This window comes from Diabrotica virgifera, chromosome 1 (assembly GCF_917563875.1).
Source record: "Diabrotica virgifera virgifera chromosome 1, PGI_DIABVI_V3a".
NCBI lineage: Eukaryota > Metazoa > Arthropoda > Insecta > Coleoptera > Chrysomelidae > Diabrotica > Diabrotica virgifera.
The window spans coordinates 49,584,449-49,604,709 of NC_065443.1; the positions used below are offsets into that span (position 1 = coordinate 49,584,449).

The 20,261-nt window shown below is 33.8% G+C and overlaps 1 protein-coding gene across 2 annotated transcripts in view; it reads left to right on the forward strand.

Moving 5' to 3' along the window:
- The window catches only part of LOC114324737 (zinc finger protein 227), a 30,470-nt gene extending 16,792 nt beyond the window's left edge, over positions 1–13,678 (forward strand). Inside the window, exons 2-3 of one of the 2 annotated variants that reach the window (XM_028272568.2) lie at positions 1,292–1,417; positions 7,892–13,678. In XM_028272568.2, the coding sequence (XP_028128369.2) occupies positions 1,292–1,417; positions 7,892–9,255 (1,490 nt within the window). In that variant the 3' untranslated portion in view covers positions 9,256–13,678. Of the gene's footprint in view, positions 1–1,291; positions 1,418–1,952; positions 2,096–7,891 lie in introns of those variants that run through there. The other variant, XM_028272571.2, reaches the window with a different exon arrangement.
- Positions 13,679–20,261: the final 6,583 nt, after the last annotated feature.

Consider the following 20,261-nt stretch of genomic DNA (forward strand, 5'->3'; position numbering starts at 1 on the left):
ATGTATAACCGAAATAAAATTAAGCAAAAAACATACGACTATTTTATTTGCTGCGAATTGCGCGACAGGGTCCCATCTGCACCCTGATATTTTCAGTAATGTCGGATTCAATCGTTTCGTTCGTATATTGACGTCACCAAATGAATGAATTAGGTTCACGAGATTCTGTAACAGCAATACATTTTTATTGTTGAAATGTTTGTCTGATAAAAATCAGTCCGGGTTAGCCGGAGTTCCGGGTTATCGGGGGCCGACTTATCGGGGTTCCACTGTATATGGAATCACATAAATGTTTGAAAATGAATCATATAAATGTTTAAAAGGAACTTCTCTCCTTGCCCAACGATCGTTTACCTGCTACGATTTCTCGGTCTCGGTACTGAAAAGAGAATTATTTGTTTACGATCTAGTGGGGCATCCCAGTACGAACCACACAAGAAAATCCACCTTTGCGTGGAGCCATCACAATGAGAGTTTATTTTAACAATAGATAAGTATGTTTAATAGTATTATTCTTTTTTCTACAATTAGAAAAGACTAAACAACACAATAATTTTACAAATACATTCACATTATTTGTTAGGTTCAACAACAGTTGTTAGGGGTTAGGTTGAGAAATAAGAAATAATACATGAAACATGGCGGATCGTACATGCGCAAAGAAATTTGGATCGTGAAATAGTCGATGCTTTCGCTTCTTGTTGGATGGAGTATTCTTTGATGCTAGTATTTGTACACACCTATTAATAATGGTCCCTCTTATTGTTATTCCAGATTCTCTAATAGCTTTCTCTAGGGCAATGTTGAATAGAAGGCACAATAGGTTATCTCCCTGTTGAAGCCCTGTTTGTGCCTGGAAAGTTCTTGATATTGTAATCCGCACTCTATAACCTTACACTCGACTGTTGAGAGGATGCTTTCACCAATCTCACTAAGTGTATTGGGATATTAAATTCTGTCATGACTTTGTATAATGCGTTTCTGTTTACACTGTCATAGGCACACTAAAATCCTCAAATTGTATCAATTCGATACTCATATGTTTTTTCCAAAGCTTGTTCTTAGAAGGAATAGTTGATGGATAGTAGACTTTTCTTTGTGAAACCCACACTGGTATTTGCCTATTATGCTTTCACAATATCCCGACAGTCGATCGTAAAGGCCAGTGTTTTGTAGGTCACGTTTAGCAGGGTCATGCCTCTGTAGTTATCACAGACTGTTTGGTCTGCTTTTACTGCTACTAGTATTAAAAATTAGTGTTACATAAGTTGATGTAATTTTTATTTATTAGAAATGGAACTAAGAGCTAAAATTAAGGAAGAGTTTGCCGAAGACTACCAAGAATACAGGGAGAGCGAGCTATGTACGTCCCTAGATCTTGAAGACTTGATTAATAAAGTGGATGAAGGAAACTCAGGTAATAAAAATATATGAATCGGTCGTTTGAGAAACCCGACATTTCCACAAAAGCAAAGTTGTTTTTCCACGTTTTTTTCCATGTTTTTTTAATGGAGTACTCTGTATTTTATTTAATATTCGAAATATTCTCAAATTCTCCATCACAAAAATGTTTTTATGTTTGTTATGTTATACAAGGTTATTTACAAAGTTATAACCAATTTTATATGAAAATCGTAACAAGTTCAACTAACTGTATAAATAAAAATAAACACAACAGCAATGGATTAATGATGCCATATATTTTTATTTAGTGTCAAAATTTTTAAAAATTATTGATATTGCTAATTTTCTTTATATCGAATACAGGGTGAGTCAAAACGCAAGTACATTATTTTCTTAGTAATTTTAAATGGCACTCCCTATATTTTATATCACTATCGAAAAGCACTATTACTGTACTTTAATTTTTATATAACATTCTATGTCTAAATTTATTAGATTTTGAGATATTTTCATTTTTCAGGGCAAATTATTAATTAGGTGTCTTAATTGTTCCAAATTTTAAGTAAGCCATGACTGAATTGTCATTGGCAATTTACGATTACTGAATACAGAAAGAAAAATAATTTATCAGTAATAAATTTTACAAAAAAAACATGAACACAAAATGCAACATTTTTGAAGACATTAAAAGGTACCTACTTTTATTAAAATATTTAAATATTTAGTTACATAAGGTGTTCAAAATGACCTCCTAACACATTTATGCACGCCTAAAAGCTGTCATTGAATGAGTTACTCAATTCCAACATGGTTTTCGCCAGAACTATTCAATCGAAACTGCTTCAATTGAGCTTGTACAATATGTCCATGAAAATATTGATCAGAACAACTACTTAGTGGGCATATTTTTCGACCTAACCCGTGCATTTGACACGATTAACCATAACTACTTATCAATAAAACTTGAAGCAACGGGTATTCGAGGTCCAATTCAATCTTGGATTAACTCATATGTCTGGCAGAACACTCAAAGTGCAGGTTAATGATGAGTTGTCTGATGAGTTTAGTACTCCTATTGGAACTCCGCAAGGTGGAGTATTAGGACCACTTTTATTTCTCCTCTACATAAATAACCTACCTTTAACAAATGGACGTGTTTTTATATATGCAGACGACACAACAATTGTAATTGTAGCTGATGGTTTAGACGAGTTGCATAAGAAAATACAAATAACCATGAATGAATTCATTCATTGGTGTCAAATAAATCACCTTCTTATCAATGAAAATAAGACCACTTTTATCCAATTCACATCTCCACTTAAGAAAGGTGACAATATAACCTTAACATTAAATAATTGCAAATTTGAGACTGTCGAGCACACTAAATTCCTTGAAATGGAATTAGATTCCAAATTAAATTTTAATCATCAAATTGACTCTCTCTGTAAAAAACTAAATAAACTCCACTTTGCTTTCAATAGTTTCAAATCAAATTTTTATCAATCTTACCTACTTAACTTGTACTATGCATTTGTATACTCCGCCATCAGCTGCAATATAATTGTGTGGGGGCAGAGCTACGGAAACTGGGCGAATATTCGTCCTTCAAAAGCAATTCATTCGCTTAATTTTTAACTTAGATTACAACGAATCTTGTAGAGATACATTTAAAAAGAATAATAGTATGACCTGCACATGCATCTATCTTTTCAAACTATTAACCTACACTTTTCTTAATAAGAATAAGTTTAGAGAAATAAAAGTGATATCCACCTCATGGGCGCCCATACCTATGGGCAGGGGGGGGCCTTATGCTTACCTTGTTTACTAATACTGTGACAGATAATTTTTTCTGAGTTTCTAGAAAAGCAGTCTTGTAGTATTCTATCATTATTTTTACTGTATGTCGATATAAAAAATTGTTTGCAAACTTGTACCTTTTCCCCAGAACTACACACCTAAACTGTGCCCACTTCTAGGTAAAAACAAAATTATAATAAGCAAATTTACTAGGTAGGATGAAACGCTAACACATTTGTTGCTTTGATTTAAATCAAATGAAAACAAACATTGCATTTTTGGGCGCGCATTCATAAGCCGGTGAATTACTTGTCTTAAAAGCGGTATGTACAGAATTTTGAGAACATACCACTTACTAGCTAAGGAATAGTAGATACCACGTTTAAGACTATTACTGCGCTGTTTTGTTGTACATACCACAATTTTTTTAACAATATATTTTTATTTTTATAAGCTTTTACAACTTTTAAGTTAAGAAAGATGATGTAGAATGTAAAGGTTTATAAATGTATAACATCATAACTCCATTTGGCACAAAATTGGAGATACCACTTTTAAGCTAAGCACGGCAGAATTGTTTGTCATAGCTATAAGAGATTAATAGCACTTACCTTTAAAGTACTGTAGTAAGACATCATCTCCAGGGGTTGCATGCCGTGGGCAGCCGCTCCTAGAAAGAGCGTCCTTTTGGTAGGTGTTGTGACGTGACTTAATTAGCTCTCTGTCTGGTACATACTTAAAAGATGTGCATAAATCCTGGGGATGGACCGTTTCTTCACTGTGGTTCGAAAGGTTCAGAGAAAAGGACGTAAGCAAATGTATACTTAAGACGTCCTAATAATAAATTTTCTTACATATGGCAAGGCTCTTTGAAATGCACGGACTTAGATAGATATGCCTTCAAGTAATTTGGCATATGTGCCAAGAATCTTTTGTTGCTTTAGTCAAAAGTGAAAGTGAGTTTATTTTTTAACAAGAAATTTACAAGGAGGTATTTAAAAACACGAAAATAGATGGTATAAGCAGAGCAAGTAGACAAACCCTTAGTTTTAGCCCAAAGTAGGCTATGAGAAATTAACAATTTAATAGATGTCAAGTTTTTAACTTTAAAAAATTGCCTGGTATGTTGCGAAAATTAGGAGATTTATTATTTATTTAGGAGATTTATTTATTATTATTAAGTTTGAATTAAGTCAGTATTTTTTTGTTTGGTGAAAATGGAACGCGCTATGTGATGAATGTGTTCAAGCAGTGATCTTACATAGCGATGGACTGAGCTACCATGCTATCGGCTCCTTATATTGGTAACAACTTTTTGCTAATGCGCGATAATGCAAGACCACACGTTCACCAATTGTAACCGAATATTCTTAACAGTTAAATCTTGGCCATCGCATAGTCCAAAGCTTAACCCGATCAAACATTTGTGTGACATAGTTGGCAGAAGACTATGACAGCGTTTGCCACATCCTAGAACCTTACAAGAGGTAGAAACAGGATAAACAAACAGCAAAAAATTCAAGAAACTGACAGTGGCAAGTAAACAAATCAGAAATGTCACAAATTGTACTTAAAATCTGAAAAGCGTCATTTGTGTACCTATCTTTTTTCGATGTACTGAGTCTAGAGCGTTTATTAAAATAACATGTCTTTACTTAATAACAGGCGGTATCTGGTTTGTATTTAGTCTCATGCGTGGAAGACAATGATGCTAGATAAAAGTTATGTGTTTTATCTCACCAGGAATTAATGACGCACTTTAGAGCAGCGGTGGATAGAGTAAAGATAGTGATGATGATATCCAACCTCAGATTAGGAGACGGCACTTGAAGAAGAAGAAGGGTAAAGAACCTTGGACTCAACTGTATTATCGAACATAAGCGAATGAATTAAAAAACAAAATGTTAAGAAAGCTTAAGGCTACAATTGAATGTTAATTTTAATGTTTATATATGCTAGAATATTCCACATGGTTTTCAGAACTTTGAGGACAAAACACAGTATGATTGTTACACCCGGTATAAAATGACATTTCCCTGTCCAGCAACAATCTTCTTACATCGATTTTCTTAAATGATAAGGTTATAACATACTAAAAAAATCACCCAAATCGGACAACAGGTTTAGGAAATTGGAGACATTTAACATATACCATTTTTAAGGTGTTCCGTTAATTTTGCCGCTTGTATCTAGCTAGTACTTTAGCAATATCATTTTCCTTGATACCCACTTGATAAAGAAGACTTTTTCGCTTGTCAATGGCAACGAAAAGTTGACGTTTACTGAGTACCGTCACTGTATCGCTCTAGCGCGTAAATTTTGATGTTACGCTCGTCGTCCGTAGCAACCGTACAACCATACAATACAAACACATTGAACATTCAAACTGAAAGATATAAAAGTTAATGTTATGACATTATAATGACAGATATAAAATAGTAACAATAAAGTTAATGATGTTGTAAGTTCGACATTTTGTTGTAAGTTCGACATTGTTGTAAGTTCGACATTGACATTGCAAGTTCGACATGGACCTTGACCAAGGCAAACATGGATAAAATAATAAAGACACAAAGAGCCATGGAGAGAGCAATGTTAGGAGTAAAATTGACAGACAAAAAGAAAAACAACTGGGTCAGAAATAGAACAAAAGTCAAAGACGCAGGTCAACATATAACCAGGCTAAAATGGAGCTTCGCAGGTCATAACGCTAGACAAACGGACAATAGGTGGAATAGCACGATACAACAATGGAGACCATGGACAGGAAAGAGAGCAAGAGGACGACCCCAGATGAGATGGGGAGACGACATTAAAAAGATAGGAGGAACGCACTGGAAACAGAAGGCACTAAACAGAAGCGAATGGAGGAAACTGGGGGAAGCCTATGTTCAGAATTGGACGAATTAAAGGGCAAAAGAAGAAGAAGAAGAAAGTTAATGATTTAAAAATAGTTTCATTTTATTAAAAGTGATTGTAGAATGTGGTATGTATTACAAGCGCAAAGTGACATTATTGCTTTCGAGCAATAATGTATCACTTTTCACTCTTAATACATAAATAACTATTTTCTATTCTCATACTATAATATAATAAATGAATGAAGTAAAGAAACCCAGACGTACTCACAATCTTTTAATTACTTCGACGACCGGTTTCGATCTCTACAATATACAGATCATCTTCAGGTCGGCGTTACAAGTGATTAAATGATGCCGTTACAAGGGATGATTTGTAAGTTCATCAGTAACATGTTTAAACGTCCAGATTATGCTAGTAGGTTAGCTAGGTGAAGGACTGGGTAGGCGGACATGCTTCGTAGGTCAAAACACATAATGAATTAATAATTACAGGGTGTAGGCACTTACATTGAGAAATTTAAAATAATAAATAAATTAACATAACACAAGACACAAAAACACACAAGATTTATCACAACTACATAGAAAAAATAAATGGATAAAATTTTTGGTAAGGAGTAGCACTACATTTGTTGAATTCACTGTAATAATTGCAGTGGATTCAAACTTACTGTTTTGTAAGATATCGAAGTTTTCAGCCGGTCTTTTCTTGTTCTGATCATCTGGATAGTCGTCTGACCTCATGCTTTTCTCGAGAAAATCCCTTGCAGACTTTGGGCAATATTGGGTGTCTCAGGAAAACAGCCGAGAAGCTACTCAGTCCACCCCCCGACCAGTTACCTAAGCTACCCCTCTATATACCCGTCAATCTACTCCCTTCGTTTAGCAGATTTTCTTATCTTTCGTGAAAATATTTGCAATTATTACAGTGAATTCAACAAATGTAGTGCTACTCCTTACCAAAAATTTTATCCATTTATTTGTACAAGTGCATTTGACCTTTACAATCCTACAAGTGCATACACATAGTCAATCTGCACTTTAGCTGCATTTACGAACTTTCCATCCAAGCGTTGTCTTTCTCATAGCTAACACATTTATCTCTGTTTCACATAACACATCTGCCTTCAGGATCCATTCCAATTCACTGTGTTTTGACCTACGAAGCATGTCCGCCTACCCAGTCCTTCACCTAGCTAACCTACTAGCATAATCTGGACGTTTAAATATGTTACTGATGAACTTACAACTCATCCCTTGTAACGGCATCATTTAATCACTTGTAACGCCGACCTGAAGATGATCTGTATATTGTAGAGATCGAAACCGGTCGTCGAAGTAATCAAAAGATTGTGAGTACGTCTGTGTTTCTTTACTTCATTCATTTAAAATGAACTCACATATGCAACCCATTCAACATTTGTATAATATAATAATTATGATTTCACTACCTGTATCATAATGAACTTCATTATGATACAGATTTTTAACCAATAGAATCTCGATATGGCTTTCGCGATGAAGGTGGCACACGCGTAGTGACCAATGGCGAGTCAAATATATACGCTTTGACAGTTCTCAATATGTAAACAACCTGACAAACTACTTAATTTGTTTGCGTTATAAAATTAATAAATTTGAATATATTTTTTGTTGTGAATGATCATAGAAAAAATCTTGTATACAACTTGCATTTAATTATCATTATGAAGCTCGTACTCGCCGCTAGGCGGCTCGTTTCATATTCCTCATACTCGATTCATAATTACCATCGTTAAATGCTCGTTGCATAATATACTATTATAGCTTCATTTTTATTTCAGGATTTCCTCAGAACAAAATGGATATCATGAAAACTGAACGTGCATGTACTTCAGAACAGCAAATAGGATCAAACACTGAAGAAACATTAAAAAATTCCATTTGTAAATGTAAAATTTGTTTTAAGCAATTTAACCAGACAGATTCTTTGAAACAACATATGAAAACGCACAAGGCAGAAAAGCTTTACAAGTGTGAATCTTGTTGTAAGCAGTTTACTCATAAAAGTCATTTTAATAAACATACGAAAGTTCACACTGGAGCAAAGCCTTACCAGTGTGAAATTTGTATTGAGCAGTTTACTCAAGCACATTCTTTGAAAAGACATTTTAGAGTGCACACTGGAGAAAAGCCTTACAAGTGCGAAATTTGTTTAAATCAGTTTTTTCGCAAAAGTCATTTGAAAACATATTTGAGGTTGCACACTGGAGAAAAGCCTTACAAGTGTGAAATCTGTTTTAAGCAATTCACTCGTAAAAGTTCTTTGGATGACCATAAAAAAGTTCACACTGGAGAAAAGCCTTACAAGTGTGAAATGTGTTTAAAGCAGTTTTCTCACAATAGTCATTTGAATAGACATTTGAGATTGCACACTGGAGAAAAGCCTTACACGTGTGAAACTTGCTTTAGGCAGTTTACTCAAAGTGAAGATTTGAAGAAACATGTTATGTTTCACACTGGAGAAATGCATTACAAGTGTGAAATTTGTCTTAAGCAGTTCACTCAAAAAAGTTCTTTGAATGAACATACGAAAGTTCACACTGGAGAAAAGCCTCACAAGTGTGATGTTTGTCTTAAGCAGTTTACTCGATTATACGATTTGAAAAGACATTTGACAGTTCATACTGGTGAAAAGACATACAAGTGTGAAGTTTGTTTTAAGCCGTTTTCTCGAGCATACGATTTGAAAAGTCATTTGAGAGTGCACACTGGGGAAAAACCTTACAAGTGTGAAATTTGTCTTAAGCAGTTCACTCAAAAATGTTCTTTGCATGAACATACGAAAGTTCACACTGGAGAAAAGCCTCATGAGTGTGATGTTTGTCTTAAGCAGTTTACTCGACCATATAATTTGAAAACTCATTTGAGAGTGCACACTGGAGAAAAGCCTTACAAGTGTGAAATTTGTTTTAAGCAGTTTACTCACACAAGTAATTTCAATCGACATTTGTTGTTTCACACTGGAGTGAAGCCTTACTCGTGTGAAATTTGTTTAAAGCAATTTTCTCACAAAGGTCGTCTGAATATACATTTGAGAGTTCACACTGGGGAAACGCCTTATAAGTGTGAAATTTGTTTTAAGCAGTTCGCTCATAAAAGTTCTTTCGATGAGCATATGAAAGTTCACATTGGAGAAAAGTGTTAAAAGTGAGAAAGGGCCTAGCCGAGTGAGATGATGAAAAGTGCCCCCAACTCGATTCGAATTTCATATAGTTCGCCGTTTATCATATATAGTGAAACTCACTTTCTGAAATTTTTAGCCCCTAGATGGTCATGTAACCCACCTAGAGCCTAATTACGCTTTTTGTGTTTTTATTTTTTATCTCAGCCGCATCGAGAACTAGCGAAAAATTTAAATAAAAAAGTTGTAAGCTTTAAAAATTTCTGTCCGAAAATTTTTTTTTAATTTTTGGCGGGATGTTTAAATTTAAGAACGTTTTTAAAATTTTAAATGAGTATAAAAAATAACTAAGACATTCGTTTTCACTAAAAAAATATGTAACGTGTATTTTTGCACAATGTTTCACCCTGAATTTTTTCAAATTTTTAAAATTGGTGAAACGCACCTTTAAAATAAAAACCGCATTTTTTCGGTTTTTTTTTCGTTTTTTTGGTACAATTTTATACATATTTTTCAAAAAGGTAACACCGTCACTAGAATAAGTAAAAAACTGAAAAATAATTGGGGTTTGCTATATCAAAATTTCTCCAAACCAGAACTGTTGTAAGTACTGACAAAAAGTACTGAAGTCTTAAGTACCAGTACTTATTCATTAAGTGGAAATAAGTATAAGTACTAGTACCAAGAATAAATAAATACTTAAGTATTTCAGTTAAGTAGTACTTGAAAACAGTAAATTTAAGTACTGAGTATTAAATAACCGATTTGTGTACATACTACATTACCTACATTAAAAAGATTTGGTGCTTCAATATCGAGTCCAAGTACAAGTACTGCCATTTGTTCTAAATACTTGTGTAAAAGTGAAGAAACTCATATGTAATCAGAGCCTATTTTACGTCAAGTCAGGCCTGAGGCACTGCACAAGTTTCGGGCCCTTAAATATGATTTAATAATAATAATAATAACTTTTTTAAATGAATTAATTATTTAATAGAAACATAACTGCACCAGAAATTTAAATTTTTACTAACAATAAATAAAATTTACATTTAAACAATTAAACATTGTTTAAATACAGTGTGTCGCATTTAAGATTAAGACAGATCTATATTTCGGCTATCAAAATAAATACAAATTTAAAAGTTTTGCACAGTCATAAAGGTTGAAGGTTCACATTTTTTAAAATACTCAACGACCTACTGCGAATCCACAAACAGGGTAAATTTTCTTCGTATTTTGCTTCGTGTTGTAGATATCGGAAAACGTTATTTAAAAAAGTACTTCCAAATATTAGTCTAACACCACATACCAAATTGCATGACAAAATCCGCACTTTTAGTTTTTTCATTATTTGTAGTCAGGACCGTAAAATAAATCTCAGCTTTCCCGAGATGCATCTCGGGCCAGCCAATTTTAAGTTGTGAGGTCCTGACCCTGACTACAAATAATGAAAAAACTAGTTCGAATTTTGTCATGAAATTTGTTATGTGGGGTTAGTGTACCATTTGGAAGAACTTTTTCAAATAACTTGTTCCAATATCTCTAACGCGAAGCAAAATATCTAAAATTTATCTTGTTTGTGGAGTCGCAGTAGGCTGTGTTTAAAATTTAAATTTCAGCTGACTATCTTAAAAAAATGTGAACATTCGACCTGTATGACTGTGCAAAACGTCAAATCTGCATTTATTTTGTAAATCTGTCATAATGTAGGGCTGTCTTCATCTTAAATGCGACACACTGTATACATATATGTCATTTTCTTTTGTAAATAATTTAGTTGTTGAACCATAAAAGGATAGACTGTTCTTGGCCAAAAAATTAATGGTTGCTGTTATTCGTTGAAGAACGTTTCTCCAATGTTCCTGTTCTTCTAAATAACTTTTTTCCATTAATGTTACAGTTCTGAAGCTATTTCCTTGTGACATAATTATGTAATTTACTGTTTTCTTTGGGATAATTTAAAATAATGTCATTTTTCGATACCGACTCTCGACGTGGAATTCGAAACGTTAATAAATTAATTTCAAGCTAGAATTGTGGATGTAGTATTTTCCAAAGAAAACAGTAAATTAATGTTACAATTTGTCCTGTTGTACTACTTCTCTTGACTACGTACCAATTGATGAAATATGTTCAGGAGATGGCTCATATTGAATAACTGTCCTATTGATATTTTTCCAGTGGTTATACTCATCGAAAGTTAGAAGAATAACAAGTTTCGTGGATCAGTTTACAAACGTAACACGGCTACATTTAGGACTGTACACTAACCACTCGCGAAGAATATTTCCCCATTAGCTTTCATTTTATAAAAAAATCGCACTTTGCAAATGTCTGGTTTTATTATTATCCAGTTGTGTAACACATTCATTAATTAATTCAATATATAAATTCGGTCGATTATTTTTTGTTGAAATTCCAGATTTAAATGTTTTGGCCAATCCCCTATATAGTTAGGAAAAGAGTTATTAACATTGTCGTTTTCTATAGAAGTTGACGGAAATGTATTTGTGACAGGTGAAGTCACTTGAAAATCAACAGTGTAGTCATCATCTATCATTTCCTGTTCGTAAAATGAAAGAATTTAGAAAATTTATTTTATTGCAATAAAAAAAATTTGGTAACCTTTCCAGGCCCCATTTAACTGCGGGCCCGAGGCACGGGCCTAGTGGTAAAATAGGCCCTGTATGTAATAGGAACATCACATTGAAATTAAGGATTAGAACACTTATGTAAATATTAGATAATTACAGTACTGTTACTGTTGCATGAAATGGAGTGCTGGATGTTTAAAACAGGAACATATAAATAAATTACAATTTTGTCAAAAGCAAAATAAATGAAGATACTCAGAGTAAGAGTAATATTTTATTATAATTAATATTTATTTGTCGGATTCAGGAAACCTGGCTGACGAGTTCTAAAGGACGAAACAAAAATGTGTCGAAACATGATTACCACACATCACACTAAATCGAAAACATTGAAAAATATTTGCAGTAATCCGTAACACTTAAGAAATTTTCGTGAAGGGTTTAAATACATTTCGAGTACTTTTAGAGTACTTAAGTATTTTTTATTGCATTATATTTTATTTAATGTAAGATTTGGATTTCTTACATAAAAATAAGTAACTTTTATTCGAGATATTTTTTCGAATTATGGATAGATGGCGCCATAATCGGAAAAATGATTGTTGGAAATGGAAAACTAAATTAAAAAATGGAAAGTCCCCACTTAAATAGAAAACTTTACTTAACTTTTTTTGGTTTTAGGACCTAATCTTCACAACCCAATAGGTCCCCATATCGCTCGAGTAACTGCAAATTTAGCATACTTTCCTCCCCTACTATATCTTACATAAAAATAATTATATAGAGAAATTACACCATATATTTACTTTTTTATCAGACTGTGAAATTGAAAAATTTGAAGGAACCGAAAAAATTGGTCAGAACCGAATCGAAATATTTTACCAAAACCGGAACCGGACCGGACCTAAAATTTTGAATTTTACTAGAATCGGAACCGGACCGGAACCTTTTATTTCATTTCGGTCCGGGTCCCTGGTTTAAATACATTTCGAGTACTTTTAGAGTACTTAAGTATTTTTTATTGCATTATATTTTATTTAATGTAAGATACGAAATCGAACCAGATCTTAATAGAGTAAGATCGAGAAAGTGAAATCAAATTGTATGATTCTTCAAAAATTGTGTCTGTAACTGTCGATGTTAAGTCACTACCAGTATCATATGAATTCGAATTTGTGTCTTCTCCTAAATTGTCACGAAATATTGCTGAGATACCTATTTCAGTTTAACCACTGGCGAAGCGTCCATGTAACCACTGCTACCTTTGATAACAGTTAAAAATCTTGCACATAAATATTTTATGACTACTATTTTATAACAGAAATATTTGTTAATAGTACATACCTAATTCAGTAAATAGCCAACTAGACGCACGAAAATATTGGCGAGATTATGTGAATCCGTTGCACGTTATATGCTCATTATACGTTGTTACCACTTTTGGTTGTGATAACGAAGGATGATCCTCGCTATCGCTAGGGACTGGCTTGTTTCTGAAAATTTTGAAGGAGCTACGGCTCTAGAGACGGCGCGTGGGCACGCTGTGTATATCAGTATTTTTTGGTTTGGTAACGTTAGTTTAGTACCTATTACAGATTACAGTGTGCCTGCATTTAAACATGGAAGAGTGTTGCTGCGTAATCGATCAACTACTTAAAAAGTCATCCTCCTGGTATATGAGATTACATATTGATTATGGAAGACTTAATATAAACAATAGTTTTCAAAATATGTTTTTTTTCCTACTTGTTCATTTTTTTATGTTAATTTTATGGTAGAATAATCTGTTTAGTTTGTGTATTATTTACTGTTATACCTATTACATATACATTATTACATTATTACATACATATAATTTGGGAATAGTGATTTGTTTAATTTTATCCCACAGGATTGAAAACAAAAACTTATATTTGGGAGGTTCAAAATATTTTTTTAAATAAGATTTTTTACATCTGGTTTTGGTAACACTTTAGAAAAAGTCTCGAGTCGCCACTGAGTTAGACCCAAATGAGAAATAAGAAAACGATGAAATAAATGGCATCGTAATAATTCTAATTACCTTTTAATAGCTTTTAATTTGTAAGTATTTTATTGGTTATGCATTTATGATAACCAAATATAAAATGTAATACATACAGTGCGCTGGACGAAGTGTTACCCCCTTATTAACTTATTTATTTTTAGCACATAATCAAAACGCTGGGACAGGTCGATTTTTAAAATACTCATAGTATATTATAGCATCAATGTTTCGAAATTTACGCGATCCCTCTTCAGGTGACAGGCATAACTTTGATTTTTTTAAATGGGAAAGTACATCATGTGACACCTCATTTAAAAGCTTTTGAAATACTGATTACAAAAATGGATAATACTTTAATCCTATTTGAGACCGTAGGCGCAAAATTTCGATCGAAGTATTTTTAAACGCATTAATTTTTTTCAAATCCTGAGAAAACCAATAAGTATTTTTTAAAAATTTAAACACATAATGAAAGATTACATTAATACGGAGGGCTGAAAGTCCTTAGAATAAACAAGAAGTTTCATTTGAATGATATATTTGAAATTAAAAATCAGACTATATTTTCTCTTTTTTTACCCCTGTGACTTATTAAAATAAACAATATAGAAGTTCTTAGGGGCTGTTGACCCTCGATAATACTGTAATATTTAATTTTGCGTTTAAATTTTTCAAAAATACTTATTTAGTCTTCTCAGGATTGGAAAAAAAATGAATGCATTTAAAAAGAATTCGATCGAAATTTTGCACCTACGCTTTCAAAAAGGATTAAGGTATTATACATTTTTGTAATCAGTATTTCAAAAGCTTTTAAATGAGTTGTCACATGATGTACTTTCCCATTTAAAAAAATCAAATTTATGCCCGTCACCTGAAGAGGGATCGCGTAAAGTTCGAAACATTGATGCTATAATATACTATGATTATTTTAAAATTCGACCTGTCCGAGCGTTTTGCCTATATGCTAAAAATAAATAAGTTAATAAGGAAGGGTAACACTATAGAGCTCGATCTATCTGTATACGATACGGTTTGAGTTGATTGCCAAAATGAATTCTGTGAAAGTTGTTCTTAGTGAAAAAGGAAAACAATTGATTGTGTTGAATGGCTTCAAATATCATTTTCACAAATTTTCAAAAGATGACGGCATGATGACAAGCGTTGAATTTGTTGTGCGCAGACGAAAGAAATATGTAAAGCAATTTTAAAAACCCAATGGGACAACGTAGTGACGGAAATTATGGATGACCTCAATCATTGTGAATTAAACGAAGATGTGCTCAATCGTCAAATGTTAAATAACTCCTTGAAGCGAAAGACCGTAGAAGATGTCAGTGGACCTATGAAAATGGGTGATATGAAGTCCCGTCTGCAAAATTAGCATAGACGCCCTTCGGTTTTTTTAATTATTACAATATTTTGTTTAACATGTATACAGAAAAAAGCTCATTTTGGAGCCCCTCAAATAGGACCGCCCGCCTGCAGTGCATCCATCGCAGGCCCGTTATCGCCGACCCTGCATGGAGCCACTACAAACCAAGATGCGGCGCTATGCATGTTGTAAATTGTCGTTCTCGTGGAGCCAAGATTTTACAGCTGTGCTGCTGCCGTAATTTTACAGCTACTGTTAGCGTCAATTTCTCGCCCGTGGAGCCGTAGCCTTAGGAAAAATATTCCATCTATGCATCTCAGCTTGCCTATCGTCTTCATTTTTTACTCGTATCCGCTGTGAGCTCGTAGGTAGAGGCGTGATACTATAAATAAAGAGATAGTATTTTTCCGTAGCGCAAATACGTCCGAGTTCGCGCATTGACGACGTAACTGGAGACCGGAAGTTGAATTTGAATTCTTGTTAAACTTAAATGGGATTTGTATGCAGTATGTGATGAAATTATTCAATTAGCAAAATAACATTAAACTTCAATGTATTCGAAAATAATTTAGTGTCGAGATTCCAGTCAAAATAACTGTCAAAAATAAAATATAGAATACAATTAGCTTACAACCGCGAACAATTCAAACTAATCAGACATTACGAATGATTCCGAACTATTACGAACTTGCGGGTCTCCACTTACGTCACGACTTCTGATGTGCAATATATTATCTTGTTATTTATAGTATCATGGGTAGAGGGGACATTTAAAAGTTCGTGAGCGTCAGTAGTGACAAATCAGTGAACGTTTGTTGGAAATTTGACATAAATGTCAAAGTGATTAATTTAAAACATTGAAATTAAAAACATAATAGGAAAAAATCTTAGTTGGCAAAAGCTGTGGCATATATTTTTACCAATATGTTTAGGTTTTAAATACTGAAATTTGGTTTTTGACAATCTATAATATAAATTAATCTATTAATTTAACGCCATCTACACGATAATTATGAAAGTACCTGAAGTAGGAAAAAAGGAAATTAGTAAAAATGGCAAATATAATCTTAAAAAAATAATCATAATGAATCAAAAATTCTGTACTTACTACTGATATTAACCATCGATTACAATCTACAGTAGAAACCCGCAAATCCGAACCCCGCTAATCCGAACCAACAGGAAGTGAAAAAAATTAAAAAATTCACGACAAAAACTTAAAAACATGTTTATTATACAGAGTAAAACCAGAAAATTGAACAATGTAGGATTAATAGGACTTTGACATTTAAAATTTCTTTAAAATGAATACGTACTTTATACGAGGTTAAATATAAACTTACGTCGGTCCTGTTGCAGTCAACTTAAGTCCAAAAATATTGTCCACACTCGTGCGAGAACGTTTTGAGACTCAAAATCAACGACAACGAAAGCTTTGAATTATTAATTAGGCTATCTTTCGGATAATCTGAACTTCTCGGAATCCGAACAGGCTCTCCCCCCAATTAGTTCGGATTTGCGGGGTTCTACTGTAATTACTTCTTGCATTGGAAATATTGCACGTTAAGAATTAAATAAATTTCCAGCGAAGTTGCACAAGTAATCCGCTAGTTGGCGATACCAGCGAAGCTCAGCGTATACTGAGTAAAGTGTAAAAACAAAACACCTTTCGTTTTGATTCAAGTCTAGTCTTAGAATCGTTAGTCTTTAGACTCGATTTGAATCAAAACGAAACCGTTGATTTTGCTTTTACACTTTACTCGCTTCGAACGTTAACAAAGTGTCAAAGCAAAATCGACCGTCCTACTCATGGTGGCGGTTTTTTTGAAATTTTGTAAGGACGCTTTGTGTATGTTTAAACGGGACATTTAAAAAAATGCCTTGTCACGCTAGTGATATATTATGTATTAATAAAAATGCACTTAATCTGGTATAAATTCTTCACTTTCCAATATTGATTATCAGTTTGATTATGTATACATTACATAACCTCACTATCGCAGTTTATGTCAATAAATATTTATTAACGAAAAAGAAAATATTTTTGTTGCATTATAAATTAATAACTAATGAATTCTAACAATTTGTATTCGGTTATTATCACTACAAAATAAAATATTCAAGTTTAACAAAATAATCCCATAAGACTCAATGTTAAAAGGTCGTTACAAAATCTGACAGCGTGTCACGTGACTGTAAATGTAAATAGAGAGGAGACGCACGGAGCGAGTACGAGTATAAAAATGATGACGATTCGAATAGGCAAGCTGAGATGCAACGATGGAATATTTTCCCTAAACGTCGTCCGTTTGATATTTATATCCATGATACTCTATTTATCGTTTATTTATGTATTTGATATCTATTTATCGTTATTTATATTATCATAGGTTTGTTCCAACACAACGAGAAACCGTCCATGTAACGATCACCGGCCTGCGCAGTAAACAAAGTAACGCATGGAACGCACGAAATACAGACACAGAATGGAACAGCATGGAACGTATTATTTTATAGTAACGTGATCGCTACATTCCGGTTCTCGTTATGTTGGAACAAACCTCATGATTTCTCCTACTTCGTATCAAAACAGCTTAAACAAAATTCCCTCCGGCGCACTGTGGTTCCAAATGCCGAAAACTTGGTCATGAACCTTTAAAAGCGTATATTGTTTATACACTTCGGAATTACTTTCGTTTATTAGGGTACGGCCAGGCTTGCGAGCGATTTTTCTTAAGAGATAAATCGTGGATGACTGAACTACAAAAAAATATTTCAAACCCAATGGATATTATTACAGTGGCCATACCTAAAAAATCGCGTAGCGAAAAATCGCTCAGCGGCTAAGCGTGTCGCTCTGTTTCCAATTCTTTTGCTTTAGTTCCATTTTGTCGTCAAACTAAACGGCACGATGTCTTATCAGAGAACAACGACCACGTGTTCATTGTTCTCTGGTCTTATTCCAAATAAATTTTAAGTTCCGAAGTGCAAAGTAGACAAATTTTAATTTTATTTAGCAGTAGCAGGCAGTAGGTTAAAAATGTGCTTATGCTCATTCTGAGATACTTACTGGAAAAATCTCTGGGTATTTTCGTAACTGTTTGTATAAGTGATGAAATTTCCCGTATGCTTTCCTATATCTATTATTGGGATGTACAATGTACACCATACTTCCTTTTGCCTTTTAACAAACACTCTATGAATGGATCATCTTCTGAAAGAAGGGCAATTCGACGCGTTCGTCTGAGAAGCATGACGAAAACTGATATCTGAATCGCTCTTCCGTGGACAGCTTCTCGCTTGTCGCCCGCTACATTGTCGTGAACGATTTATCTCGCGCAACAAATCGCTCGCAAGCCTGGCCGTACCCTAAGGGTTTTTGGCACCGCTGATTACGAATCTGACATTATTTCTTCTGAAAAACAAAATGGCGGAAAGAAATTGAAAATATCAATTAAAATGCCAATTTTTTTGTCAAATTTGGTAGCTTAAAGTCGTTGATTATAAATCTAACATTTTTTAACAAAATATCGGATCCAATATGGCCGAAAGAAATTCGAAAATTTTATTTTAAACGCATATTTGATTAAATTTTTATACTATAAGGGACTTTTGAAATTTCTGATAACCAGTAGATTTTCTTCATCAAGTATAGGGTGGCCGGAAAGTCCCTTTACACTAAAAATAATAATGTTTCAACACCGCGCCAATGTTTGTTGGCGTTCCGGCGCATGCGCATCGTTAAGAGCATCTGTATGGTCACGCAGACAGACAACAATAGTTGCGATTAAAATGTAATGTCTGACACAAGTGAGTATACAATTGAAAAGCGTTTGGTCGCTGCAGTATAGATACATGAACGGTGTCATAACAATAAAACAGTGGCCGACAGTATGAATATCTTTGTTGTTTGTTTTGAAAAACCATCACCATCCACAGCATCTTTGCTATAATAGGAGAAGAAGGCCTTTTCATTGGGAACCGTTCTCGATGCACCAAGAAGTGGAAGACCAAGCACTCGAAAACATCTGCTGGTATTGAGGATTCCATTGAACCTTCACCGATGAAGTCGACGCGGAAACGCTCTGCAGAGTTTGATATTGCACGGTTAACAAGTCAAGATCACATGCAGAAGGATTAACAAGTGAAGACCTAAGTTATTTTTATCAAGATGGCGCATCACCCTATTTTGCTCTCGATGTTCGCAATCGCCTGAATAAAATTTTACAGGATCGATGGATTGGGCGAGATCCTCCAATTTCTTGGTTTCCAAAAAGTCCAGATTTGACGCTGGACAATGTACTGCGGGGTTTCATTAATGAGGAAATTAGAAAACGCAGATATATTTCATATGAGGACTTGCGAACGGAGTTCGCCAACCTTCTACGTCAGTAACTCCGGACATGCTGAGACGGATGAGCATAGGAACATGCGTCGTATCAAGTTGTGGTGCGACAATGGATGTATGCACACCGATATTTTAGATACGTAAATAAGTAATAAATAACATACAAACAAAATTGTATTATTTTTTTTACCTCTGTATTACAACAACACCTATTCTTTAATGTAAAGGGACTTTCCGGCCACCCTATACAATATTCAGAACCTATTACTTATGTACAACCGCCCATACATACTCAACAATCGCCATAATCATGTAATATACGGCATTTCCCACTTTTGTATTCAAACAACTGTCAGCAATGCATATACAGCTAAACCCAAGTGATTCTTTATCTTCGTATTATACATTTTAAGATTAACCTTTCCGGAACCGTGCTATAAAAACTTACGCTGCAGGCCGTGCAGGGCAACTATGTTACCCCACTAAAATGCTTTAATAATTCATTTAAATTTTACATTATTGTTTGGAAAGTTATATAATAAGGCACTAGTAACTGAAATAATTTGTTTTTATTATTAAAAAGATTACATTTTTTTATTTTTACCTGTAATTACAATTTGATTTTATTCCTGATTTTTAGAGTCCGGGCATAAAAATGTTTTACTTTCTTCTCGATGTATGGTACAA